Raw genomic sequence first — 19,962 nt, forward strand, 5'->3', positions numbered from 1 at the left:
CTCCTGTAAGGTTCCAGGTCTCTATGCTGGCAACGGCCGGGTTACTGACTGCCCCGCAGGCCACCGCCCCTTCCCCACCCCACGCCTGTGCACTGGCCACCCCTGCGTGATTCGCCCGACTGCTGAGGTCTTCCCCACCCTCCCGTCTGCACTCTCAGCCTCCTCCAGGAGGTCGGAGTGACCTGTGCACATGAGAGTATCCACGTGCCTTCCCTGTGCTCAAAAGCCCCTCAGGCTTCCCTCCTTCCCTTGGGCCTTCTACAAAGACAGCTCATGCCTGGGCCTTTGTGCCTGGCCGGCCAGCCCACCTGCCTCCCCAGGGCCACATTATGCCAACCCCAGCCCCACCTGTCCTCAGCAGCACCATGCACCCATCAGCCACAGGTCCTTTGCACGTGCTACACCCCTGCCTGGGTTAACCCCACTGGAGCCGTACTCCCCAGGGAAGCCTTCCTCAGAGGTCCCAACCGGGTCTTGTGCACCCGGCCCTCCTTCATAGTTTCATATCTGTCCCCTCTACATATGTCCCAGGCAGCGCTCCAGGCCCTGGGGCTCCGCAAAGGACAAAGCAGATCAAGTCCCGGCAGCAGCGGGACCTCCATCCTCGTAGGGAGAAAGCAGAGACCAGACGAGTCAGTAACTATGTGGCCTGTTCACGGAGCCATATTTATCCCATAGAAAAGTAGAAATGGCCCGAGGTGCGACGTGGAAGGCCCTGCGGTCCCAGAGCCTCAAGACGGAAGTACTGGCATCGGGAGGGCGCACGTGCGGGAGGAAAGCGGCCTGAGCCCAGCCTGGGCCCCTCCGGCCCAGCTCCACTTGCTGCCCTGAAGCCCCCCTCCCACCTGGGGCCACGGGCTCTGGTCTCTGATCTGCCACTGCATTCAGCGTATGCAGTAGGTGCCCCATAGCTGAATGCGGCTGCATTCCGTGGCTCTGTGGACGCGCTGGACGAAGGCTGGGCAAGGAGCCTCCACGCGTGAAACGCTTCGGGTGGACGCACAGAGGAGGACACCGGCCCTGGGAGGGGCGGGGCGGGGTGCAGGGGTGAGGTGAGGGCCGGCTGGCTCTGCTCTGCCCCATCCCTCCCTGCCACCCAGGCCTCCGTGGCCGGCAGTCCCCGCAGGGCTCCGGGAAAAGTGCTCAGACGCCAGGGCCGCGGGAGGGGGTGAGCGGTCCCTCCCCTCCCCGCCCCTCCCCCCTCCTGCTTCTCTGCCAACTGCCCCCACCCCTAACAAGCACAGACACGGGCCTGAGCGTGTGTAGTTACACCCAGCCTCACACCCACAGTGACCCACTGGGAGGCGCTCCCGGCGCCCGTTCTCCAGGGGGGGCGCCAGCCACACGCAGGCGCACGCGGAGACGCACGCCCAGCCACGGCCGGGGCGCCGCGCCCACACCCACGCCCGCGGGGACGGCCCTCCCGCCCCGGCTGCCGCCGCTGCCACAGCTGCAGACACGGGGCACCCGTCCTCAGCCACGTCCACCCCGCCGGCAGGTTCAGACAGACACCACGCACTCCGAAGCCCCGAGGCCCGCCTGCCTCGACAGGGAGACCCTCGGTGCGCAGACACACCCCTGCCGCCTGCCCCGCCCCGCCCCACCTCGCGCACGGGCCAGCCTCCAGGCTCCAGAACACGCCCGGCCTCCTTGCAGGGTCACCTTACGGACCTCGCCCCTGGGGCCCGGAAGCTGTCGTGTGGGGTCACGTGGGCCCTGCACGCCCCCCCCCCACCCCCCCGCGCTGGCTGGCAGCCGTTCTCACGCACGGGGGGGGGGGGGGGGGGGGCAGGCCCACCTGCCGGGGCAGCCCCCGCCGGGAGGGACCTGCAGGGTAGAAAAGGCTGGTCTCCGACCTCCAGGCGACCACCCTGTGACACGGTCTGTGCCCCTGTGCTCCCGCGGGGGCCGTCCCTCCCCTTCTCCTGGGGACACCCCCTCCCACAGATCCCTAGCAAGAATGACAGGCTTTCTTTCTGGGGGCCGGGCTGCAAGCAGGGCCCCTGCCGTGAGCACCCCTCCAGGGGCCCCATGCAAGGAGGGGGCTGGGCACCGGGCCGCCCGGAGCAGGGTGTTTGCTGAGCTCGCCCTGCACGGAGCTGGGCCAGAGCTGGGCGGGAGCCACGTCCACAGCACTAGTGAGCCACAGGGAGCACCGAACCAAAGGCAACGGAGGGGTCCCCACTGAGCTCTATGGATCCACAAAGTAAAGTCAGGACCGCGAGTCCCAGGGTCCCCGGGGGAAGGGGAGGCAGAGGGGACAGGGCCAGCCAGACCCAGGAGCGTGTTGTCGGGGTCCCGGGATGATGGAAGAGGAAGCCCTGAGAGCGTTGAACGCAGACTCCCCACGTGCCCCGGGCCGGCGGGAAACCCCTCTGTGGAAGACGGAAGGCACACCCTGCTCAAAGATCACATGGGGGCCTCAATGAGGCAGGGGCCCCCAGACCCACAGGCAGGGCCGAGCCTCAGCACCAGCAGCCGGGGAGGGCCGGCCTGGACAAAGGCCGCAAGAGTTACAGGCCCGGTGGCTGCAGGGTGGCAGGGCCTGGGGGCGGGCAGGGGCCCCAGGTCAAAGCAGCAGTGTATACGAGGCCCATTTCCCGGGACACGGGATTGACCCTTGGCAGGGGCCCCGGGGAACAGACCTTCCTCGGAAGCACAGCAAGACGCTGGCCGCAGGAAAGGGAGGACAGGGGCCTGGGCGGCTCGGAGAAGCGGGTCCCACGCAGGTCTGTGTGTAAGCCCAGAAAACCCAGCAGCCGTGCTGTTCGGAGGCCCCCCTTTACGGAGGCAGTACAGGGGCCCAGCAGGGACCGTCCTCCCGAGGCTACACATCTGGGCTCCCAGGCATCAGTGGGAAGAGAGAATCCTGGGATAGCCCGGGGCGGCGGGGGCGGGGGGGGGGGGCAGCACACATCTTTCAGGGGCACGGTGGATATAATCACATTACGGGCAGCGCTGTAGGCTGAATTGTGTCCCCCAAATTCCTGTTGGGGTCCTGACCCCCAGGACCCCAGAATGTGACCGTAACTGGTGATGGGGTCTTCGCAGAGGTGATTACTGGGGTCACTGGGGTGGGTCCTGATCCCGTGAGACGGGGTCCTTGTAAGAAGAGGGGATCGGGACACAGACACGCACAGAGGGACGACCCCGTGAGGACACAGCGGGAGGACGGCCGGCCACACACAGGAGAGGGGCCTCGGGGGGACCCAGCCCTGCCCACGCCTGGACCTCGGGCTCCGGCCTCCAGGACCGGGGATGTCGACTGCCTGTGTTTAAGCCCCGTCGGTGGAGCTTTGTCACAATGGTGCTAGCCACCTCATACGGGCAGCAAAGCCGGCACCAGGGCCTGACCCACGGGATCTACAAGGTCAGGGAAGCACGGTGCATCCAAGACGAGGTGAGTGGCCAGCAGCCGGGTGACCACTCGGAGCCACACGGACAAGACACGAAGACCACGGGGCCCAAGGTAGAGGTCATCCTCTGCCGTGCAGAGTCACGGCCCCCTGGCCGGTTCCCCCACCTGAGCCGGTTCTCAGACGCGGACCCATCCACGGAAAGAGAAGCTGGGTCCCCAGGAAGAAGCGTCCCACCATGCAATCCGTCCGTCCTTCCCCCCGGGGCACTACGACCCCCGAATCTGATAGCCACAGCTGGGGACACCCACACCCTTGCATGCAGGGTCCACACGGACACTGATACCGGGTCCCGACGTGCCATCCCGGGCCCCCGTCAGAGAAGCAGCACGTGCGGATCTGGTGACAAGGACGTCCCAGCCCGGCTGCATCTCGCATGGGTGCCTGTGTCCCAGGGGCCCGGGCAGTGGTGACCTCCACCACTTCCTGCAGCATGGTCCCAGCGCCAGGCTTTCCCGTGGCTTCCCTGACCTGCGCGGTAGGACCCATCCAGCAGGAAGGCGCAGGGGCCGTCCCCGAAACTGCCCCTCACCCCCGACCGGAGCCTAGAGGGCACCTCAAAGACACTGACGCTTCCCGAGGGCCTCATCGCTTCTGGCAAAAGTGGAGAAATGGAGCTGGATTTCTCTTCCGACCTGAAAAGTTGAACAAAATGCATGAAACCCGGGTTTTCAAGATGTTGGATCTCGGGCAACAGAGGCCGATGCCCCCCAGAGCCAGAGAGCAGGACCGGCGCCCTGCGAGCCACTCACGACAAAAACCCACAGCAGAGCAATGAGCAGAGGGCACGGGAAAGCCACACAAAGAGCCGGAAGCCCCATGTCATCTGCCGGTGCTGCACTGACCCCTGTCCCTTAGCTCATCCCTCTGGTCCCTGAAGACCAGGTGGTGGAGAGAAGCTGGGCGTGGCTCATCGGTGGCTCAGCTGGGTGCCGGAGTGGACTGCCCTTGGACTGTTCAGCCCTCTCAGGTGGGGTTGGTGGTCATGGACTAAGTGACAATTACAGGGGACCCCCCCCCAGCAGCGACAATTACAGGGGACCCCCCCCCAGCAGCGGACAGACCTCTGAGCGCTATAGCCGCTGACCTCCCGTTGGTCTCGAGACACTTCCCCCAGGAGACACTGCTAAACATAAAGGGTCCGTTACCACCTGGCCGCTTGGGGTCCTTGTGCCGGCAGACCTCTGGCAGAAGAAAGGAGGGACCATATGGGCAGGGGCACCGGCCCCGAGCATGAGGGGGAGGTCAGGCGTTGTTCTCAAGCGGGGCGGGGAACAACACGTTTGGTGCTCAGCCACCCGTGCCGGGTGTCTCTCGGCCCCCGTGTGACCAGACTTCACCGCCAGCGGACGAGCCCCACGGCCGGACGCACAGAGGCCACGGTAGCTACGGGCTGTCCGAGGAGGCAGGCCACCTGGCGTGGGCGATGGAGGAGGGAAGCGATGAGTGTCCGTTCTGGCTCCAGGAGCAGAACAGGAATTGTGGTTCCTCCTACTGGCCCCGTCAGTGTCGATCTCCCCAGCTGGGGCGGACCGGGTCCTGAGACGTGATCCCGGACGGACAGCACGTAATAAAGCAAGGGCCGTTGGCGCCCCGTCCAGCTCCTTCTACTGGGTCTTGTGCTTGTCCCCCCTCGAGAGGGTCCGCTGCTAGGAGCTCCCCTGAAGATTGCTCTTGGCTGACGGGGAGCTCCTCAAACCGGAGGCAAGGGCCACGGGGGGACTTCACGGCAGATGTCTGGCGTGGGGGGAGGGAAGCGTTGGCCTCTTGCTTCCGGTCCTGTGGGGCCGCCCCGGCCGGCTATACCAGTAAGCTCCCCGGGGGTCGGGCTCCCACGTCCCTGCTTATCTGCTTTCTCCCGCACAGGAATGCTGTCCTGGGCCACGTGTCCGGGACACCTGCAGTGAGACTGCAGCAGTTTCCGCTTCATGCGGACCAGCCGGTCAGCTCTGCTGGACAGCGCCCGGTGCCTGGTGACAGTGCCTGGTCCCTGGTGACAGCTCCCAGTGCCTGGTGACAGAGCCCGGTGCCTGGTGATGGCATCCCGTGCCTGGTGGGGTTCGTCTTGGACCCTGACACCACCCTCCCGACAGTCTGGAAAGGAGGTTAGGACACGCCCTCAGCAGCACCCAGACCTGGTCTGGGCAGGCCGGCAGTCTTGGCTTGGGAAGTTCCTGATAGTCTTTGTGAAGGAGGGCTGGGGTCGGGAGAGGGCAGGACGCTGGCTACGTCTCCTTCAACAGGCATCCCCACCTGAGTGTCCGCAGAGTGGGGGGGTGGGCGAGATGAATCCAGGACTCCACTGAAGGTCAACAACCCGTGGCTTACTGTGGTGCTGCCCCCTTTCTCCTCGCTCCCTGCCCCTCACGACCCTGACTCCCCAAGCCCTGGCCCGTAATGATGCTCCTAGAAACCAAGAGAGGCCCGCTTGAGAAAGGAGGCTGTGGGCAAGGCCAGGCTGTCAGGTCGGCACCTGACCCCAGTTCCCAAGTCATGCGGATTCCCCTGCAGACGGGCCCTGAAACCCCCGGGGTATATATTCTCCCAGGAGAGTCAGAAACCTGACCCACCCTCAGCCTCCACACTTGCCTAAGCCCAGGATGTCAGAAAGGCCCTAAATGTCAAACTCAACCCACCAGTCTGCCTCCATATCCAGGGATGGGCCCGGGGGTCCTTGGGTGGCATCAGAGATTCCCAGGTACAGGCCTAAGAGGTGATCCCAGGAGAGGGCCAGGCCAGGGGGCATCAGAGACACAGAAGAGGTTCACACCCCACACCACCCTGACCTCCCCCTCTGGGACATGACCAGCGGCCCCAGGGGCTAAGGACCAGCCCCAGCCACTCTGTTACGTTGGGGTCGAGCCACGTCTAAGAGGATCTGGAACAGCCTGGGATACGTCCTCACTGGGAAAGCTCCAAGAATATAAAAAGACACCCTGTCGGATGCACAGCCCAGAGGCAAGACTTCAAGCCGAAGGCAGGTCTGACACTGGGAAAAACAGTCTCCACACCACACACAAGGCGACGTCAGAGGAATGTGATGGCCGTGGTGGTCTGAGGGAAACCATGGCAACGAGAAACCCACTAGGCTGACTGCAAACCCCGTCTGCAGGCGTCCTCATTTCCAGGCATAAGATTATTTGCCCCGGTCTCCTCTGTGTGCATCTCGGCAACAACCACGAGGCTATCAAAAGGGCAGAGAGACGACACGCCTCTGGGCCCAGGAATCGGAGCGACCAGACTCGGACGTGATACAGACGTTGGGACCGTCGGACGGGACGTTTTCAACAACAGGGATAAATATGCCGGAGATCCTACAAAACACGCGCCCAAGATGCTCAGAGAACACCCAGAACGATAAATACCACAAGAGACAACCCGAGCTCTATTTACATATTCAAACTGCTGAAAACCCAAGGCAAGAGAGAACATCCTGAACGTGGCCAGAGAAGGAAGCACGTCCCATAAGAGGAAGAAGATAAAAACAACAGCACGCTCTTTGTCAGAAACCAAAGGAGCCAGAGCAAGAACTCCGGGGTGGCTCGGTCGGCTGGACGTCTGACTTCGGCTCTGGTCATGATCCCGTGGCTCGTGAGTTCGAGTCCCGTGCCGGGGCTCCGTGCTGTCAGTGCCGAGCCTGCTTGGGAGCCTCCGTCCTCCTCTCTCTCTGTCCCTCCCTCGCTTGTGCTTTCTCTCTCAAAAATAAATTTTAAAAAAATTACAAAAAAAAAAAGAATCTGAAGAAAAGAAGAAGAAAACGAAGCTGGAGGTTTTGTGCTACCTGATCCACGTGCAAAAAAATGAACCCCGGAACACACATCTCACAGCTTATACAAACATTTGAGATAAATCATAAAGCTCAGTGTAAAATATCCAGCTAAAAAACATCTAGAGGAGAAACCCCGGGAGAAAATCCTCATGCCCTGAAGACAGCCAGGGTCTCTCACCTCAGCACTGGGGACATTCGGGGTCGGGTCACTCTTTCCTACAGGGGCTATCGGGCACACTGCAGAATATCCGGCAGGAGCCACTGGTACCCTCCAAATGTAACAACCAAAACTTCCAGACATTGCCACATATTTCTTGGGGGCAAGATGGCCCCTAGCTGAAAACCGCTGGGTTGGGCAAAGATTTCTGAGCTACGACCCCAAAGCACGGCCAACGAAAGAAAAAAAAAAAACCCGATACATTGGACTTGGTTAAATGTGAGACTCTCCCTCCGTAAGAGGCGAAGTTAAGACACGCTATCTCATACCAGAACTTGGATCCGGAACAGAACTCCCCAAACTCGGCAGTGAGATGACAAATGAGCCAAACAGAAAGCCAACCTTGAAGGCACGCGGATGGCAAAAACCCACGTGGAAAGATGCTCACTACCACCAGCCAGGAGGCAAACGCAAATTAAAGCCACAGCGAGACGTCTCACATTGAGACAAAACAGTACACACAAACGAAGGAAAAGCCCTCCCGCCCCCGCCAGCCTAGCACTGGCCTGGCGAGGGGACAGGTGGCCCCTCACGCTGCTGGACAGGGAGGCAGTGCCGCCCGGCTGCGAGCCAGGTGGAGCCTCTGTGCCCCTGGCTGTCACAGCCCTTTGCCCAGGAGCCTGTGGGTGGAGGGGGCAGCAAGGCCAGAAGCGGTGGGGGGGGGGGGGTGGCGCAGGGAAGGCACAGGGGCACAGACGTCTTCACCCAGCCCACGGCGACCTGAGGGCCACAAGCCCAACCCTGCATCTGTCGAGTCTGTGTGCAACTGTACATGTGTGCTGTGTCTGGATGTGTGTCCATGCTTGCGTGCATATGCGTCTGACGTGTGTGTGTGTGTGTGTGTGTGGAAGGAGGGAAGGAGGCTCCGGCTGCCTGGCTTTTCCGAGAGCGCAGGCCCTCAGAGGAGGGCAGGGATGCGGAAGCCTTCAGAAGCAGCGGTGCAGAAAGGGAAAGCTGGAATCCACCCCTGGGGGCAGCTGCCCAGAACAGGTTGGACCTGAAGGAGCAAAGCCCTGTCCTGGGGGTGGGGGTGCTGGGGCAGGGAGGGGAGGCCAGGGGCGGTGGGGGTGGGGGCCCGGGTGCGGTGGTTCTGCTCTGTCCCCTGCCCCCGGGGTCCCACATCCATCCTTCCCGGCCTGCTCTCAGGCAGGCCCTCTGCCTGAAGGCTCTCCATCCTGCAGGGCCCCCAGTCCCCGCCTCCAGGAAGCCCTCCCTGCCCACCCCGCCCCCCTGGCTGAACTTTGACCCCCACGTCAGTTCCCAGCACCCACAAGGGCTCCGAAGAGGCTGGGCATCCGAGTATCTGAGGGAGGAGGGGTCCTTGAGACCCTCATTTCCCACCTCCCTTCAAAGTCCCCACCAGTGGGTGGGCCGACGGAAGAGGGAGGGTCCTCAGCTCCCCTTGGGCCCAGCGCCGGCAGGGGCATCAGACTGACCCGCGGGACCCTCTCAGGCCACCTCCTAGCTGTCTGACTGGGTGCATCTGTTGATTTTAATGACATTCTGCCTCATTCCGAAAGGAACGTGGGGCGCAGGAGCAGAAACGGGAGCCCCCTGAGCGGGAGGCCTGCTTGGAGGACGTGAGGCCAGAAGCCACAGGGCAGCGCAAGCCCACGCCCAGCGCCCGAGGGTGCACGGCGACCCCCAGCTCACGCAGCGCTGACCCCGGCCCCAGAGAGGTTCCCCCACCAGCGGCCACGCTCTCTGCAGATGCAGGGTGAAGGAGGGTCGGGCCCGGCCCCTCCTGTCCCCCCTCTCCAGGCCACACTGAGTGGAAAGGAACGGGACGCAGCTGGACACACAGAGTCCACGCCGTGACGTTCAAGGACAAACCCGACGTCCGGAGACACGGGTCAGAACGGGGGTGGAGGGTGAGGGCTCACCCCTTAGGGCGGGCTGGGTAAGGTGAGCTGAGTGCACACGTGTGGAAAATTCCAGGACACACACTCCAGGTTTACGCGTTTGAGAAGAGTCGTACCCAATTAGATGACACTGCCCGGCCGCCAGGCAGCCCCTCGATGGACGGCTGGAGAGCCCGTGGGGTTAGGGCGTCCTGGTCCACAGCCCCAGGTCCCAAGGCTTGCCCCTCCAGCCCAGCGCCCGCCTCCAGCCTGCACACCCCTCCTTCTGGTCACAGGGCCACCGGGAGGTCACAGGCCCTGTACCTCGGGGAGGCAGGCAGGGCTGGGTCAGCCCCAATGGGAGAGGCAGAGGACAGGTCACCTATACATTCCTGTGGGGCATGGGCTCATCCGTCCCGTCCACCCGCCCTCCCCACAGGACCCACCTGCCCACGGCCGCTGGCCCTCGACTCCCTGCCAGCCCTGTCACTCCCCATTTCCTGGGTGAGCTGGCCCAACCCCCGCCCCCCTCCCCCCTCCCAGGGGCAGGGCGTCTGGGAGCAGAATCCTGCTGCCTGGTTTTCTCGAAAGAGTGAACACAGAGGTCAGACCTCCAAGCCCTAAGGCACCAGATGCCCATTCTGCTGTGAGATCCCGCACGGGCCACCAAGACCAGCCCTGCCCTTCTGACGATCCTGTTGTGCCCCAGTGCTCCCCACACCCCGGGAGCGAAGCAGCATTGAACACACAGGGCCCAGGGACGAGTGGGGGCTGGCGGAGCTTTCTGCCTCCCGACCTGCCTGGCCTCCTCCCCAGCCATCGTCTCTCCCCACCTACCTCGGGAATCCCACTCTGCCCCGACCAGCCTTGGAAGCTCATCCGGTGTCCAGGTCTCAGTTTCCACGCCTATAAAATGGGCACAGCACACCAGGACGGACTGAGGCACAGCCAGAGGGGCAGTTAACATGGTGACACCACGGGCCTGGTGAGTTCGCCGGCACTGGAAAGGCAGAGCCTGTGCTAACTACCCGAATACACACACGTCCGGCCACACGCCCACCCCCATGACAGCCGGGCCCCTGGTGCATCCCAACCCAGTGCCAACTGGGAAGTGCCCCCCCCCCCGACTCCGCCTGCCAGCCGCCACCCCCTCCCACGGAACCCGGGTTCTGGATGGGGGCAGAAGGACCCCAGGACCCTGCAGGAGGCTCTGTGCAGCACAGGGACCAGCAGGGTGAGAAGCCTTTCAGGGCTGGGGGTTGGGAAGGGATGGTCAGCGAGGGGCCCTGGGGCCCCGAAAACTGCCAGGTGGGGTGGGCGGACCCGGGATGGGGCAGGAGGGGGCGCACAGTACAGTTCAGACCCCAGACCTAGCGTGCCGGTGTGTAAGAGCCTGGCTTTGTCTCCTGGAAGCCAGGCCCCTGGCAGCCCCCGCCCGCCTGCCCACAAAAGGCATTCAAATGAGAGCCAAATATTTGAGCCCGGCCCAGCCTCTGTAGGCAGCTCCCAGGCCCTCATTTGGGTACTAATTGGATTCCATTTAGAGATTTGCATGCTATCAATGCCAGCAGTGGCCAGCCACTGGGGGCCGGGCCTGGGGAGCCCCCACGCCTACAGGCCAATGCCAGGTGGAGGGTTGGGGGGAAGGACTCAGGAGCCCTGAGCGTCGGCATCTCCCCACTAGCGTCAGGGTAGCAGGGGCTGGGGGGAGGCCACCACCACGGGGCCGGGGCCGTGCTGCGCGACAGGGAGCCTGGGTCCTGGCCTGGACCCCACACAGAGCTGGGACGTGGCGGGGACAAGCAGGGAGAGGAAAGTGGGTCGTGCCAACCGTTCCTGATGATGACGCCACCCTCCCCAAGACACTGGCTGCCAGCACCCCACCGATGGTGCCGGCTCCCCCTCCCAGGGGGTTAGGACGGCCCTGGGGGTCCTGTCACCTGACGTCCCAGGCAACAGAGGCCCAGGCACCCTCCCTGGGGAGGCCTGGAGCCTGTCCTCCCATTCCGCGTGTTCGCTGGGGTCCCCGAGAAACACCTCATCCATGGCCACCGGGGGCCCCGGGCCTGTGGGTCCTTAGCAGGGCTCACCTCGGCGTGGCCTGTGGCCTCTTGCTGAGCCAGCTACACCCTGCAAAAGGGGCCTGGAGGCGGTAACGCTTAGCCCGAGGGACCAGACCGGCACAGAAAAGAAGGTGTAGCTGGGGCCCTGCGGCGCAGGGTGGGCATGTGTCCTCCCCCCAAATTCATGTGGTGGAGACCTTATTTGGAACTAGGGTTTTTACAAAGGTCATCAGGTCATTAGGAGGGCTCTGATCCTATACGACTGGGGTCCTTACATAAGGGGGAATTGTGGACACAGACACGCACAGAGGGGCGACCTCGTGAGGACACAGCAGGAGGACGGCCGTCCACACACGAGGAGAGAGGCTTCGGGAGGCCCCGGCCCGGCCCACGCCTGGACCTCGGGCTCCAGCCTCCAGGACGGGGGGCAGCGGGTGTCGTGTGACCCTCCCCACCCCTGATGGTGGTTTTGTCACAGCATCCCGCTGACTAACGAACGCACTGCTGGGGCTGCTGGGTTCCTGCCCAGGCTTTGCCGGCCCACCGGTGGATGCATTACCTCTGGGGCCTGGTTTTCCCGACCTGTGGCTTGCCGCAGAGAAAGGGCTTTGCTGGTGGCGGGGGGGGGCACACAGGACCTGGCCTGGAGCCCTGCGGCGCCCTGACCTTGTACGAGCAGGCTCACACACACCCCTTTCCTCCGTTTGGTGTGTGGCCTTGGGCAGGGGCTGTTCCTGGGGTGCTGGCAGGATGACCCCCGTCAGCAGGCCCCTCCCTGCCTCTGGGAGGCTGGAGGCTCAGAGCTCTGGTGACAAAGGCCTATTTCAATAAGTAGGGAGCGCTGGGGTCCCAGCCTCAGTGGGGGGCCCTGCGGGGGGCACGGTTTGCCGGCGAAGGGAGTTCTCTGGGCATTCTGTCCAGAACACACACACTGATTGATTTGCCCCATTACTCACAGCCAGCGGCTGGGGGTGGGGTGGGACCAGAGCAGGCACTGGGCCAGAGCCATGGCGGCCCCGGGAGGGAGGCAGAGGTCAGGACAGGCTTTCTCTGTCATCTCCCTTTTCCTCCAGACCCACCCAGCTGAGGAGAGCCTGGGGAAGGGACACAGTGCTTGGTGCCTCTTCCAGCTCCCCGGGCCCCCAGGATTCCCTCCAAAGCACACCCAGGCCTCTGCCCCTCCCCAGGTCCCACCCATTTGGAGAGCCGGGGTGTCCCGAGGCCCGAGCTGGCATCCCGGGTCCTGTGCAGCCTTGACTGCTAACAGGACCCTCCTTTTCGGTGTTCTCAGCAAAAAAAAAAAAACCAGCAATAACAGTGCCTCCTCCAGGCAGGTGTCCGGGGCCAAGGGAGGCACGATGGGGGCTTCAGCTCAGCTCTGTGGACTCTGAACCGGATTGCCTCTGGGTACTTGTGGGCCTTGGGCCGGGCCTAGAGGTCGGGGCGAGACCCCCGTGGAGGGGCACATCTGGAAGCACCAAACCCCTCGCCTCTTGGACTCTGGATTCCGGGAGGCCTTACCCACCCCCCACCCCCAGCCCACCGCCCTGGTGCAGCCCCTGCCCAGAGCCGCCCCCAGCCTCCACTGCTGGGGAAAGGGTCAGGAGCCCTGCTGGGCCCCCTTCCCCCTTCTCCCTTCTCCCCACCAGCAGTCGGGCTCTGCCCCCTCCCCAGCCTCTCAGGCCCCCGACCTGACCAGTACCCCACCAGCCCTACTGCTGTGGTCGGGTCCCTTCTGTCATCCCCCCAGATGCTGACTCCGGCCTCCTCCTGCTGCCCCTCCCCCCAGGACCCCATAGGGGTTCCCCGCCCCCCCTCCCGCCACAGCCAGGCCTCCCTTCAACCCCAGGTCATGTCCGTCCTCCCCTCCCTGCCCAGCAGAGTCCTCAACCCCTGGAGGAGCACCAGAGACTGGACCTCTTCCTTCCATGAAGGGTCCCCTCGTGGTCCTGTGGCCTCGGTTCTCTGGACGCTCCATGCTCCCAGTCTGTGGCCGCCACCAGCCCACTCCCCAGGGTCCCGCCCCAGGCACCTGGACGGAACTAGACCAGGAACACGGAAGAGGGAGGAGACAGCATCCCAGCCTTGTGAGCGCCTCCCGGCCGCACGACGGCCCCACCGGAAGCCACGCACCTGCGCGGTCACCCTCCCTCCCGATGTCTTGAGGCTCCTGGCTTTATGGTGAGGGCTGATGTCACTGAGCCCGGACGTCCCCTCCACCCCGTGCTGTCGCAGCGGGGGCTAGAGACAGGTCCTCAGGTCCAGTTCGGCCAGGGGCTCACGCTGGGCGAGCCTGGCCTTGCACTCAGCTACCCTGCCCCAGGGGCCGCCCTCCCTCCCTTCCGGGTGGCGGGGGGCACCTTGCTGCTGTTTCGGGGATCCCTTTCATGGAGGAGGGGTCAGGTGCTGGCTGCCTCTCTACGAGGCTCCCCCCGCCCCCAGCGCTGGGACGGGGGGCAGGACCAGTACTGGCTTCGGGTGCTGGAGACCTGCAGACACACAGGTGCGGAGGGGGGCCCCGTGCGGTTCGGTGCTCTCCGCTGGCTGGTTGGAAGGTCCCCGTGCTTTCACCCCTGAACGTGTGTTTGCTGGTGAAGGTCAGTGGGACAGAGGAACACACGAAGCTTGCCCTATGGGGGTCCACCCCACCCCCAGGCCCAGGAACACAGAGGCCCGAGGACCCACGGCACGCTCTTTCCCCCGGGGGCCCAGCGTGTCCACCACTGGCCAGCCTTACTGACTCACCCATGCTGCTTGTGGGTTAGACCCTAGGATGTAGGGTCCGTGAGGTTTCCCTTGGGCATGTCGGTGCATCCTAAGCTCCTGGCACAGAGAAGGTGCCCAATAAAGGTTTCGGAATAAATGGGGAGGGGGGGATCCAGGTGGGCCAAATAAGGCAAGCCTGGATGCATGGACCTCCGTGCTCGACCCCTGGTGCCATCGGGACAGTCCCATGTCAGCAAGGCCTCCCATGTGATCAGCCTAGGGGGACATGTTGAGGGCAAAGCCATCGGGTGAGTTGTGGCCACAGATAAACCCCCAGGACAGCAAGGGAGGGCTCCTTGGGGCGCCTGTATCATGAACAGACAGGAACGATGTACTGACCCCAAGTAGCAAAGGGCTGCCAGAGCACTCCCGGGGGTGGGGGGGGCTGGTCATCCGGACTGGACTGTCCCACCCCTCGTGCCCTCCACAGCCCTGGCTGGTCCAGAGGCTGCTGGGTCTGACTTTGTGCAGTCACCTTAGTGAAGGTCTCCAGCTTCACCCCTAGTCCCAAATCACCAGCCCCCCCCCCCCATCTTACGGATCGGGGTCCTCAACCTAACTCCACCCTCCGGCCTCTGATCACCTTCTGTCTGGAATCAGCCTCCCGTGGGGGGCAGGGCCTGGGCTGGGGGCTCCTGGCAGAGCCAGCTGGGTGTCCAAGGGGCTGCGGTGTCCTCCCAGGACACCCTCTGCAGCCGTGCCCTCCTAGAAGCGGAGTGTCACAAGGCCTTGGAAGCGAAGCTACCCAGGGTTTGAATCCGAGTCCCATTGTTTTCCAGTCCTGTGACTTCAGGGGCTCAGTTGCTGGGTTCTGCCCTTCGCAGTTCCCTACGATGGGCGTGTGAGCAAAGGACAGATGGGGGCCCTTTGTAAGTAGGGTGAGCGGGCAGGCCGGTGTGCCCGGGTAACACGCCTGATGGCCTGGCTGAGCCCCGACTGCAGCCCTTCCTGTCCCAGTAATGTCCCTGCTCCGACAGCGAGGGACGCGGTCTGGTGGCCGCGCGTATATCTGCCGGCAGGCTGCAGCAGCGGGACCTCCTCTGAAGTGAGCCAGAAACCCAGCTGGAACCCGGCCCCCTCCCCCGACGTGCCGGAAATACAGGCGCAGACACCGGAGAGATGGCACCCAGAAGGGTGCCCACCAGCAGCGCCCAGAACTCCGGAAACACCGCAGAGCCACGGACACAGCTTACGAGAGGCTTAAAGGGCCCGCGGCCAACTCCGCGCGCGACCCGGCTGGGGCCTGATCCTGCAAAACCCGCCGTAAGAGACCCAAGAGGCCGCCACAGGGTGTCGGCTCCAGCGAAGGGACCGTCGTTCACGGCGAGGAGAGCGGTGCAGGGGTTTCCCGGACAGGCGCACGCGAGCAATTTCCAGGAGGAAACGGTGTTGGGATTTGCTTCAAAGCAACGTGGGGGCGGGAGCGGCCTGCGGGCGGGGGCTTCTCAGAGGCTGCTCGGGCCCCGTGCGTCCCTCACTGACCAGCCTGGTGACAGACTCACCTGTGCTGCTTGTGGGTGGGATCCCACGTCCCCCCCCCTCCCCTGATAGAAGTTCCCGACGGTTCCTGGTACAGAGAAGGGGTCCAATAAAGGTTTTAGAACTTTTGCCTACATCTGGGATTTTCCATAATAACAGCAAAACAAAAGTGGTAACACTTACATTATCACTCAGCCCTGGCAGGGAGGGAGGGGGTTTTCCTGGGGGCCCGTCCTCCCATGCCTTCCCTCCCCCAAACCCATGTAGGGTCCCACCCTGCCCACCACGCTGTGTCCAAGCCTCTCCCTGGGGTTCAGGCGTGTGTGGTTCAGTGAGGTCACTGACCAGGCAGCGGGTCCCTAGGAGGAGGGTGCGGGGTGCCCCCCTCTGTCCCTCAGATGAGGCCCTGCGGCCCCAAGCCACAGTGGCTCTCCTGACCCCGGCCCAGCCTGCGCCTCACCAGACCCACAGACCCGGTCACCAGGGTCACCCCGGACCCACCTGCTCTCTGCCAATGTGGCCAGCTCCACCCCCCAGCGTTCCAACGACTCTGACCCGACCACTCCCTGCCAAAGGAAGGGGTGCCTTCGGCACCCTAAAGCAGCCTGGGGGATCCCCACCAGCCCCGCCCTACTCCTGCAATAAAAGAGAGCTTTGGGCCTAGCGAGACTTCAAAGCGGCAGAGGCCCGGGTCAAAGGTAGAGCTGAGTAATCTCAGCAGATTCTCCGGGCTGGGGGGCCTGGGGGGTGTCCTTGTGCCTCCCAAGGGCGGCCCTCATAGCACCGTAAACAGAGGCGGGCAAGGCCTCAGGCCCGGGGGGCCGGGGCCTACAGCCCAGCAGGGACACCACTCAATCCTCCCACTACTTCCTGGGGCAGCCATGCTGTCACCCCACCCGTGTGTTGAGGGATGTGCCCAGCCCACCCAGAGGGTGGGGAGCAGTGCCATCACAACAAGGCAGCCTGATGCCAAGCACATGTCCTGAGCCCTGAGACGGGGGGGGGCCGAGCCCCTCCCCCAGCACACACCCCAGACCCTCATGCCTCTGCCAATCTGCAGCCCCCAGACCTCAGCCTCCCAGCTGAGTGGCCCTGCCTGGCCGCCCGCCTGCACCTGCCACCTGCTGGAAGCTCCCTGCCTCACGAGGTGCCTATGAATTGCTATGGCACAGAGGTGACCCGGCTGCAGGCGCTGACCCGGCTGCAGGCCTCTGGCCCCACCCTACAGAGGAGGGGGTGGAGTCCAGGAAGAAGTGACCACAGGGGCCAGACCTGCTGGGTCCCACCCATGCCCCACCTTCACCTGGGAAACGGGGGCCTGAGGGCATGGAGAGGGCACCCCCAACGCCAGATACACAGCACTGATTTATTCGTTAAGTCCACCTGCCCTGAATCAGGTTTTCCAACAAGGTCCGACCGGAGCTGGGAGCACGATCCAGCCACTGCAAGGGCACGCCTACCGGGGACACTGCCCCTCAGGGGGCAGCCAGCGTCCAGATCTTGGCGGGGTTGGAAAATTCCAGTAGTGGGGAGGGGCTGGGGTAGACAATCTTTATTGTGTTCAGAGTCTAAGGAATTTTTTATACAAAAATAAGTCTTCATATTACCGGTATCCCTGGGCAGTTCAAATGAATGTGTAAAAGATCGATGTTCTGTGTCCTTTATAAAATCCTCTCCCGTTCAAACCTCTCGGTGTTGGTGCCCTGGCCCCATCTGGGTGGAGAACCTCTGGGAAGGGTGGTCTGGGTCTGAGGAAGCCGCTGCCAGCGGGGCAGGTTCAGGCCGGGGACCGTTTCCCCAGCGGCACTTGGTCAGGCTGGGCCACACGGGGGACCGTCGGCAGAGACCAGGCTCGGTGGTGGCTTCGCCCGCCGGGACGGTGGGCCCGAGGCGCGGGCGGCCCACTTTGCTCCTAGGTGATGAGCACGCTGGCCGCTCGGTGTCCAGGGCTTCGGCTGCTGGGAGGGGAGGGGAGGGGAGGGGAAACGGGGACGCGCATTAGTTCGGGATCCGGCCCTGCCCCCCCCCCCAAACCCCACAAGCGAAGTCTGCAGTTTCGTTTGCCTGGTTGGTTTTGGAGCTCGAGTCCGTGGGTGCCTCGGATTCGGTCTGCGCCCGGACCGGGGCGGGGGCGGGGCGGGCGCTCCGAGCCGCAGTGAGTCAGGGCTCCGCACCCGCCGACTCATTTCTGCCACTCGGCCCGGGCGCGCGATTTGCAATGCAAAGTCACCCCGCCTCCCAGCGCCCAACTCAGCCCCGGGATCAGCGTGCGCTCGGGGCCTCACCCGCCCGAGGGCCCCCCTCCCTGCTCCCCCTTCAGCGCGGCAGCGGGAGGAAGTTTTGCAATCCCGGACAAACAAACGCCTGTCTTGCACAGGCTTGACAAAGTTTGGGGAAAATGAAGAGTGAGCGAAATCGAAGCCCTCACCCGGGCCTGGCGCTGGGCTCGGCTGCTCTCGGGGGTGCGTGCGGCGGGGCTGTCCCCTCCACCCCGCCCGGCTGCCCCTGCTGCGACCCCCGTCTTCCCCGCCGCCGGAGGTTACCTCGGGGACAGGGCGCTCAGTAGCCCCCTAACCAGCTGGAGAAGTCGAGCAGCTCGCGCTCCACGGGGCTAAGCGCGCCCTCGCAGCCGCTGTCGTCCAAGGAGTAGGCGGAGCGCGGCGAACCGGGCTCCGAGCTGCCCCCGCGGCCCGGGGACGACGAGGCGCAGGAAGGCGAGGCGGCGGCGGCGGCGGCGGGGGTCCCGGGAGGCCCGCTGGATGCGGGGGGCCGCGCGGCTGTTGGTGCCAGCAGCCCCTCGGCCAGCGCGGCGCGCACGGCATCGTGCTCCGCCAGCAGGCGTTGCAACGCGCGGATGTACTCCACGGCTGAGCGCAGTGTCTCCACCTTACTCAGCTTCTTGCTGGCGCCGCCGTGCGGCACGTGCTGCCGCAGCGCCTGGAACCCCAAGTTCACCAGCTTCACGCGGTTGCGCTCGCGCTCATTGCGCCGCGCCACAGCCGCCGCGCCGCCCCCGGTCTCCGATGCGCCGGGCCGTCGCCGCCGGCTGCAGCGCAGCAGGGGTGGGGATGTGGGTCGCCGCCGAGCGGCGCAGCCGCCGGAGACAGCAGGCACGGGGGGCGCGGGCCGGAGCAGTGCGCCGCTGTCCATCGCGCCCGCATCCACTCGCCGCGCGATTCCTCCGAGTCCCCGCGCGCAGCAGGTGGGGCGGACAGAGGAACGGGAGTCGGTGGGAGGACGATACAACCCCGAGAGGGCCCCGGGCGTTGTGCCGCGGAGCGATTCGCCAAGGTACGCGTCCCGGGTCGTCAGGAGCCCAAGGAGAGCGGGGCGCAGGGGGCCAAGAGGTGGCAGGCCGTGCGCGCCTGGGAGCGTGGGGCGCTCGTGTCCCGCGCGTGCGGTCGGACGCTCCCCAGGTCTCCCCAGCGCGGCGCAGGCGGTTTGGTTTTAAATGTATAGATAACCCTCCTCCGCGCCGCCGCCGCCTCCTTTCTCACGCCCTCCTTCCCTCGCCTCGCCCTCCTGCCACGCTTCGCCCTCCCCCTTGCGCATACAAACCTGCAAACACCACGCCGCCGTGAGCGCGTCCCCCACCCCGTCCTCCCCGGGCGGAGTCTGCAGGTCCCCAGCGGGCCCCCAGCTCCCAACAGGTGCTCAGTGCGCCCCCCGAGACGCAGTGCGTAGATCCCGTGTGCGCCCCTCACCCCCGCCCGACCTCCGGGCGCTGTCTGCAGGTCCCCGGTGCGACCCCCGCCACCTGAGCCGTGTCCACAGGTCCCGCGTGAAACCGTCGGGGACCCTCATCCCATCGCACGCGTAGCCCACTATCCCTGGAGCTGTTGATCTTTCGCACGCGCAGCGCGCGCCTTGGGGAGGAGGGCGTGGCCTCGATGGAGGCGCGGCCGTCCCCGAGGCGCGCGAGACCCCCGAGGGCAGCACGCGCCGCGCCTTGGGGCCCCGCGCCCCCCACCCCACCCGACCCGCGTCCTTGGGGGCGGGGGCCGGGGTGTCAGCCAATCGCCGGCCGGCCGGCCGGCCAATCGCGGAGGGCGCGGCCCCACGCCCCGCCCCCGGGAGGAAGCGCGTACGCCCGGCGCGTGGCTCCCCGAGCGTCGCTAACAAAGCTTGGTGCTGCCAGGCGGCTCCCCGCGCCGCCGGGGTGGCCCGCTCCCCGCAAGCACGCTTGGTCCCTGGCCGCCCACCTACGTGTTCCTCTGCGGGCAGAGGGAGAGGGTGATGCGCCCTTGGGGCAGGGCGGGATTGGAGGAGTGGCGTGCTGGGGTGGGGAGTTCAGGCTCCTGGGACGCCTTCCACCATCCCTGCACGCACACCCTTTCCTTTGCCTGTGGTTTCCATGTGCCCCCGGGCTTGCGGAGGCTGGAAGCCCAGGGCCTGGAGGTTTGCACTGGCC

The 19,962-nt window shown here is 65.0% G+C and overlaps 1 protein-coding gene across 2 annotated transcripts; it reads right to left on the minus strand.

The window, feature by feature from the left end:
* Nucleotides 1-17,079: 17,079 nt before the first annotated feature.
* On the minus strand, nucleotides 17,080-19,707 carry ASCL2 (achaete-scute family bHLH transcription factor 2). 2 transcript variants are annotated; one of them, XM_027045604.2, is made up of 2 exons: nucleotides 18,095-19,707; nucleotides 17,080-17,506 (listed from the first exon to the last, which is right to left on the minus strand). In XM_027045604.2, exon 1 carries the CDS (start codon nucleotides 18,699-18,701, stop codon nucleotides 18,111-18,113), a length of 591 nt encoding a protein of 196 aa, XP_026901405.1. In that variant the 5' UTR covers nucleotides 18,702-19,707; the 3' UTR covers nucleotides 17,080-17,506; nucleotides 18,095-18,110. The 2 variants fall into 2 exon arrangements, with proteins under 2 accessions (XP_026901405.1, XP_026901404.1); XM_027045603.2 differs by having other exon boundaries at nucleotides 17,080-17,509.
* Between the last annotated feature and the right edge of the window lie 255 nt (nucleotides 19,708-19,962).

Source organism: Acinonyx jubatus, chromosome D1, assembly GCF_027475565.1.
Source record: "Acinonyx jubatus isolate Ajub_Pintada_27869175 chromosome D1, VMU_Ajub_asm_v1.0, whole genome shotgun sequence".
NCBI lineage: Eukaryota > Metazoa > Chordata > Mammalia > Carnivora > Felidae > Acinonyx > Acinonyx jubatus.

What these genes read in the sequence shown, in the direction of transcription:
- ASCL2 (XM_027045604.2), bottom strand. Translation starts at nt 18,701, where the DNA reads ATGGACAGCGGCGCACTGCTCCGGCCCGCGCCCCCCGTGCCTGCTGTC.